The sequence below is a fragment of the Schistocerca americana genome, chromosome 8, assembly GCF_021461395.2.
Source record: "Schistocerca americana isolate TAMUIC-IGC-003095 chromosome 8, iqSchAmer2.1, whole genome shotgun sequence".
In the NCBI taxonomy this organism is placed as follows: Eukaryota; Metazoa; Arthropoda; class Insecta; order Orthoptera; family Acrididae; genus Schistocerca; species Schistocerca americana.
In genome coordinates, this window is record NC_060126.1 from 73,748,801 (window position 1) to 73,755,863 (window position 7,063).

Consider the following 7,063-nt stretch of genomic DNA (forward strand, 5'->3'; position numbering starts at 1 on the left):
ATGGCACGCTTCCATACCTCACACCCACGATAACTGGCCACATGAGCACCGCCACAGAGTGCACATGTAGGCTTCTCGGAGGGCGGACGGGGGCACGCACTTCCTGCATGGGCGCCGGCGCATTTAACGCATCTGTCCGGCATAGAACAGTGGCGCGCGACGTGGTTGATTCCCTGGCAGCGAAAGCACTGCACAGGGCCCCTCCGGGAACGAAGATCTTCGGTCTGGACCGGAACGTCGGCGACCCGCGTCAATTGGTAGAGTTTGCGGTTCTCCACGGTGTCAGAGCAGACGACCAGGAAGAGCGGCATATCTTCGCGTGATTTTGGCGACTTCATCTTCACAACTGTCCGTATGTAGAAGCCCAGGTCTGCGAGTTCTCGATGCAGGTGATCGGCTTCCATGTTGAACGGAAGGTCGCGAAATACGATCTTCAGGACCTTGTCAGGTGCGGAGGCGTGGGTATAGAAAGGGATACCACGCTCAGACGCCTCCTGGGTGACCCGGCGATAGTCATCAGCAGTGCGGAGTGTGACCCTGTATAGGTCTCGCCCCGCAGGCTTCACGGTGTACACGGCCGTTGTCCAGCTGCGCAACAGCTTCTGCAGTTCTCCATAGGGCGGCCGAAACTGAAGAACCACCGGCGGAAGATGGGAGTCTGTCTTCGGCGCAGGATTGCTCGGCGGCGGGTCCGGCGCGTCCGCGAGCGCATCGAAGGAGTTGGCGACGACAGTCGGTGGCGTCGTCGATGACAGCATGCGTCTGGCAGTGCGCCGGGCCGGGACGAAACCGTCAGCGTCAGGGGCGAAGTCTTGCTTGGCCCTCTTCTCAATCGGCGAGCTGCGAGCAGCAGCCGTCGCAGCTGGTGCCCTCCTCTTCTGTTTCCCGCTGCGTCCGCGTGGCCGGGGGGCGGCAGTGCTCTCATCGTCAGAATCTGGCAGAGGAGCAGACAGCGCAGTCTTCAACGTTTCCGTAGCAGTGTCCGTCAAAGCCATAGCCGTAGCAGTGGTCGTCATAGGTGGGGGGCCAGATGGGGCCGTCGACAGCGCAAGCGCGGCCGAACGGCGATCTGCCACACCCTTCGCGTCGCTAGCAGGCGCAGGTACGTCCTTCTCGCGGCTGCACATCTCAGCGACTGTGTCTGCGTGTGTGCCGGCGCATCGCATCGCATCGCATGGATCTGCACGGAGATACTTTTCCTCCGATGTGTGATGGAGTTCGCAGCAGTTAATGCTTTGCCTCCCATCCATGCTGATGTTGCGTCTTCACATGTGGGATGTCTTCTTGGGTGTCTCCTCAGCACAGTTCGGCAGAGCCAGCTACATAGCTAGCAGGTGTGGCCAGCGGGTGGTGACGCTGCGTTGCAATTTGTGGCCCAGCGTCCGGATTTGGGCGTTGTGCGACCGACCAGCACTGTCGTAAAAGGTGCGGGCGGCCGTCTGGAAGAGGTCACGGAGTAGAGGTACTTCCGCGACGTCGTGAAGATGAGCAGTGGGAAAATCGTAAGGCAGGTGTAAGGCCAGCCGAAGGATGCGATTCTGCAGAGTCTCCAGCTTCTTCAGGTTCGTGTCGGCGGCGTTCCCCCAGACGACGGCGGCGTATTGGAGTACAGGACGGAGCAGCGCCTTGTACAGGGTGATGCCCAGCCGCGGTGGTAGTTGGGAACCAGGGTTCAGCAAAGGGTACAGGGTGCGGAGCCTGTTCCGCACTTTGGCCTTCACGTCGCGAATGTGTGGAGCCCACGTGAGTCGGCGGTCAATGGTGACGCCGAGGTAATGCGCCGTTGGGCGCCACGGGACAGGGCTTCCACCGACAGCGAGCGGCTGCAGACCTGCAGGAACGAGTCGCCTGGTGACGATCAGGAACTGAGTCTTGGCACCATTGAATAGGAGACGCCACTTGACTGCCCAGGCTGCCAGGGTGTCAACGGCGAGCTGCAGACGGCGGCGCATGACAGCGGCATTGAGGCTCCGAGTGTAGAGAGCCGTATCATCCGCGTACAGGGCGAGCTGCACACGGTCGATCTTCGGCGCATCAGACGTGTACAGCGAGTACAGGAGTGGCCCCAAGACCGAGCCCTGCGGCACCCCGGCGTTGATGCGGCGGACGGAGGACAAGCCCTGCGCGGCCCGCACATGGAAGGTTCTATCAGCAAGATAGGAAGCGATGAGACGCACGTGCGACGTCGGGACCCCAAGTTCAAAAAGCTTGAACAAGAGGCCGCGGTGCCACACGCTGTCGAAAGCACGCGACACGTCCAGGAACACCGCGCCGAAGAACTCGCGCTGCTCGAGGGCGACGAACGCATCTTCCACTAACCGAAGGAGTTGATGAACGGCTGAGTGGCCCCTGCGAAACCCGAACTGCTCTTCGGGCAGGAGGCCTTCCTCGTCGACGTGGCGCTGCAGCCGCCTGATGTACACCCTCTCAAAGACCTTAGAGACGGCCGGCAGGAGACTAATAGGTCTGTAGTTCACGGGCTGCCGCAGATCCTTCCCCATCTTCGGAATCGCCACGATTTCCGCATGCTTCCAGGACTGAGGAAAGCTGCAGGACCGGAGGATGACATTAAAGACGTCAGCAAGATGAGTGACAGCCACGGGCGGCAACTTCCGGAGCAGGGCGTTGGAAACTTCGTCTGGGCCGGCAGCTTTCCTGGGGTGCAGGGCACGCAGGATGGTCGACACCTCCTCCGCCGTTGTCTCTTCAATGACGTCATCGTCGTCACGCGCCTCCAGGTAGCGTGGGAGCCGGTCAGCAACCAGGTCGTCGGTGACAGCGTCAGTCGGGTCTTCGAGAGGCGTAAACGCCGCCTCAAAGACGTCAGCAAGAGCATCAGCCTTCGCAGCTGGTTCGCAGACAGCCTGACCTTGGACCAGCAGCGGGGGGATACGTTGCGTGCGGCGTAGGAAACGCTTCGTCATCTGCCAGGCTGTGCCATCTTCAAGACAAAGGGCGGCGACCTTGTTATTCCAGTCGCGATTGCGATGATCGTCAATGGCGGCCCGGATGTCCCGACGCATCCTGTTGAGGAGGCGCTTGGTGTTGGCATTTCGCGTCCTCTGCCACTCCCGGTAGACCCGGTTCTTCTCAGTGATGGCCGCAAGGATGTCCGGCGGCAGCTGTCGGGAGTAGTCAGGCGGGGGGCGTGGTCGGGGCGGCGTCGCTATGGTGGCAGCGTCGATCGTGGTTGCCGCGAAGTGCAAAAGTGCTTCGTCCGCTCCAACTTCCGCAGGGGGCGGTGCGGCGGCTAGTGAGTGCGTCACGGCTTCTTGAAACCTGTCCCAGTCGATGCCAGCAAGTGAGATACCGCGCCTGGGCTGCTGGAGGGCGTCGAGGTCGATGTCAAAAACCACAGGGACATGATCCGACGACAGTGCAGTCCGCGTCGTGGCGGTGATCCGATGAGGGATGCCCTTGACGACTGCGATGTCAATTATATCTGGGAGGCCACGAGCAGGGAAAATTGTCGGGTCGTACGGCCCCACCACAAGCGCATGGTGACGTTCCGCTATCCGGAGCAGGCAGCGGCCAGCGGCGTTGGTGATCCTGGAGTTCCAGGAGACATGTTTGCTATTGAAGTCCCCGGCGACGAACACTGGCCCCCTCAAGGAAAGCAGAGCATTGATGTCAGCAGGGTCCAGGGGACGAGACGGCGGCCGATAGGCCGCGACGAACGTGATGGCGCCCGCCGAGGTGTGAACAACGACACCAGTGGCCTCCAGCGTCGCCAGTGGTGGAAGTTGTATCACATGGTGACGTATGCCATGGCGGACGTAGACGGCTGTCCCCCCACCCGCCGTCAGTCGATCGGTGCGATAGCTTGAGTAGTTGGCCGCCCTGACGTCTACCCCAGGCTTCAGGTGTGTTTCATTGATAAGGCAGACGTCGACGGCTTCATCGCGGAGAAATTGGCGAAGTTCGCCAGCTTGGGTGCGGACGCCGTTGGCATTCCACGCGACGACCGTGAGCCCTCTAACGCTGGCCATGGTGCGGCTGTTGAGTGTTGGCAGCGGTTGGGGCCGGAGAGGCCATCGGCACTGCAGCGGTGAGTTGCTGCGACAGGACTTCAATCAACTTCGTAGCACTGGTCACCAGGGCTGTGAGCTGCGCGACGAGGTTGGCCAGGTCAGCGGTGGAGACAGCCGGCGCGGCCCCGGCGCAGGAAAGGGGGGGCGTGGCTGCTTCGCTGTGAGAGTCCACCTGGGGCTGCTCGACGGACGGTGCTGAGCGTTGGGTACCCACTGGGCGGTGACCCCCGCGCCGGCGGTTGGTGGGGCGCGGTCCGGCCGACGGCCCGGGAGAGGCAGTACCCGGTACCGCCACTGGCGGCGGTGGTGGAGGCGCAGGAGCCTCCGGTGTCGGTACGGCCTCGGATGCGGCGGGAGCAGGAACCGACGTAGCCGGGGCGGCGGAGGGCGTCCCTGACGTTGCCGCCGCGAAAGAGACGCCTGGCCGTCTCGTTGCGAGCTTCTTCTGATGTGGCGCTGGTGTTTGGCCACGCTGGCGAGCAATGGCACGCTTCCATACCTCACACCCACGATAACTGGCCACATGAGCACCGCCACAGAGTGCACATGTAGGCTTCTCGGAGGGCGGACGGGGGCACGCACTTCCTGCATGGGCGCCGGCGCATTTAACGCATCTGTCCGGCATAGAACAGTGGCGCGCGACGTGGTTGATTCCCTGGCAGCGAAAGCACTGCACAGGGCCTCTCCGGGAACGAAGATCTTCGGTCTGGACCGGAACGTCGGCGACCCGCGTCAATTGGTAGAGTTTGCGGTTCTCCACGGTGTCAGAGCAGACGACCAGGAAGAGCGGCATATCTTCGCGTGATTTTGGCGACTTCATCTTCACAACTGCCCGTATGTAGAAGCCCAGGTCTGCGAGTTCTCGATGCAGGTGATCGGCTTCCATGTTGAACGGAAGGTCGCGAAATACGATCTTCAGGACCTTGTCAGGTGCGGAGGCGTGGGTATAGAAAGGGATACCACGCTCAGACGCCTCCTGGGTGACCCGGCGATAGTCATCAGCAGTGCGGAGTGTGACCCTGTATAGGTCTCGCCCCGCAGGCTTCACGGTGTACACGGCCGTCGTCCAGCTGCGCAACAGCTTCTGCAGTTCTCCATAGGGCGGCCGAAACTGAAGAACCACCGGCGGAAGATGGGAGTCTGTCTTCGGCGCAGGATTGCTCGGCGGCGGGTCCGGCGCGTCCTCGAGCGCATCGAAGGAGTTGGCGACGACAGTTGGTGGCGTCGTCGATGACAGCATGCGTCTTGCAGTGCGCCGGGCCGGGACGAAACCGTCAGCGTCAGGGGCGAAGTCTTGCTTGGCCCTCTTCTCAATCGGCGAGCTGCGAGCAGCAGCCGTCGCAGCTGGTGCCCTCCTCTTCTGTTTCCCGCTGCGTCCGCGTGGCCGAGGGGCGGCAGTGCACTCATCGTCAGAATCTGGCAGCGGAGCAGACAGCGCAGTCTTCAACGTTTCCGTAGCAGTGTCCGTCAAATCCATAGCCGTAGCAGTGGTCGTCATAGGTGGGGGGCCAGATGGGGCCGTCGACAGCGCAAACGCGGCCGAACGGCGATCTGCCACACCCTTCGCGTCGCTAGCAGGCGCAGGTACGTCCTTCTCGCGGCTGCACATCTCAGCGACTGTCCGTGTGTGCCGGCGCAGCCTGCCTGCCTGCCTGCACTCATCTTTTGCTTTCCCCTCTTTGGGGAAGTGTGAGGGGGAGTCCGTAGCCTTTCGGCTTTTACTCCCCTGTGAACGTGTGTGTGTGATTTTTCTATAGTTTTTGGTGTCTGTGATTTGTGATGATTGTTGTGAGTGTGTCTGGTACTTGCCTGAGGTAGGCGAGAAGTTTGGTGTTATATGGGAAGGAACAGGATGATGGATTGGGTGTTGGGATTTTCTCTTCGACTTAGTCGTCGAAGATCGTCATAGGGCGCTTGTGCTTATCGCGGGACATGTCATACCGACCTAGGGAGTGGATGAGTGCGTTTTCGGATCTGGAAGAACCCTCGTAGAAGGCCCTTGCCAGATCCTGGAAACGCTCTCTCAGGAGTGGGATTTCGGCTGCGGCGTGCAGGTCGTCTATGGGGAATCCGAGTGGTAGATGCAGTGCCCTTCTGAGGGCGCGGTTCTGCAGCCTCTGGAGTTTGTCCAGGTGCTGCTTCGCCGCGTATCCCCAGACAGGGCACGCATACTCCATTACTGGCCGGATCAGGGCCTGATAAACATTTACTGCTACTGGGCAGGGAAGGGAGCTGGTTGTGTTGAGGATAGGATATAGGATGGACATTCTGGCGCAGGCCTTCCTGTGGACCTCGTCTATGTGGGGTTTCCACGTAAGACGAGAGTCCAAGGTTACGCCAAGGTACTTGGCGGTTCTGCGCCAGGGGAGTTGGGTTCCATTTAGGTGGAGGTGGAGGGGGGGACGTTGAGGAGGTTCGCGCCTTCCGAGCCTGCGGGTAATCAGCATTGCCTGCGTCTTCTCCGAATTGATGGTGATGCGCCAGCGACGGGCCCAGGTTTCTGTGTCGTCTAAAACCCTTTGTAGCCTACGAATGACCAGGTCCTTGTTCGCATTTCTCGTGTAGAAGGCTGTGTCGTCTGCGTACTGCGCGGTGTGCACCAGGGGGGCCGTCGGAGTGTCCGCAGTGTACAAGCTGTACAATACGGGCCCCAGGACCGATCCCTGTGGCACCCCCGCACGAATACGCCTTCTGGTGGAGGTGGCAGTTTCTACTTTGACGGAGAAAGTCCTATTCGCGAGGTAGCTCTTGATTAGCTGAACAATGCTCCCTGGAAACCCTTGTGAGTACAACTTGTAGAGTAGCCCTCTATGCCATACTGAATCAAAGGCTTTGGCTACGTCTAGTAGCACTATCCCGCAGTAGCCTCTGTGGTTGAAGCCCTCTGTGGCTGCTTCAACCATTCTCATGACCTGTTGTGGGGCAGAGTGGTTCTGCCGGAATCCAAATTGGAAATCCGGCAGAATTTGCTCTCTGGTAATATGTTCTTGTATGGGTTTTAGCAGGAGGCGCTCATAGATCTTGCTGAGTGT

The 7,063-nt window shown here is 60.6% G+C and overlaps 1 protein-coding gene across 1 annotated transcript; it reads right to left on the minus strand.

Annotated features, from left to right (window-relative positions):
• Positions 1-3,975: 3,975 nt before the first annotated feature.
• On the minus strand, positions 3,976-5,640 carry LOC124545541 (extensin-like). The gene is made up of 2 exons (XM_047124489.1): positions 4,992-5,640; positions 3,976-4,616 (listed from the first exon to the last, which is right to left on the minus strand). Exons 1-2 carry the CDS (start codon positions 5,638-5,640, stop codon positions 3,976-3,978), a joined length of 1,290 nt encoding a protein of 429 aa, XP_046980445.1.
• Positions 5,641-7,063: the final 1,423 nt, after the last annotated feature.

What these genes read in the sequence shown, in the direction of transcription:
- LOC124545541 (XM_047124489.1), bottom strand. Translation starts at nt 5,640, where the DNA reads ATGTGCAGCCGCGAGAAGGACGTACCTGCGCCTGCTAGCGACGCGAAG. An exon ending in CCAGGAGGCGTCTGAGCGTG is followed by an intron (nt 4,617 to 4,991) that starts GTATCCCTTTCT and finishes GCGCCCATGCAG; the next exon opens with GAAGTGCGTGCCCCCGTCCG.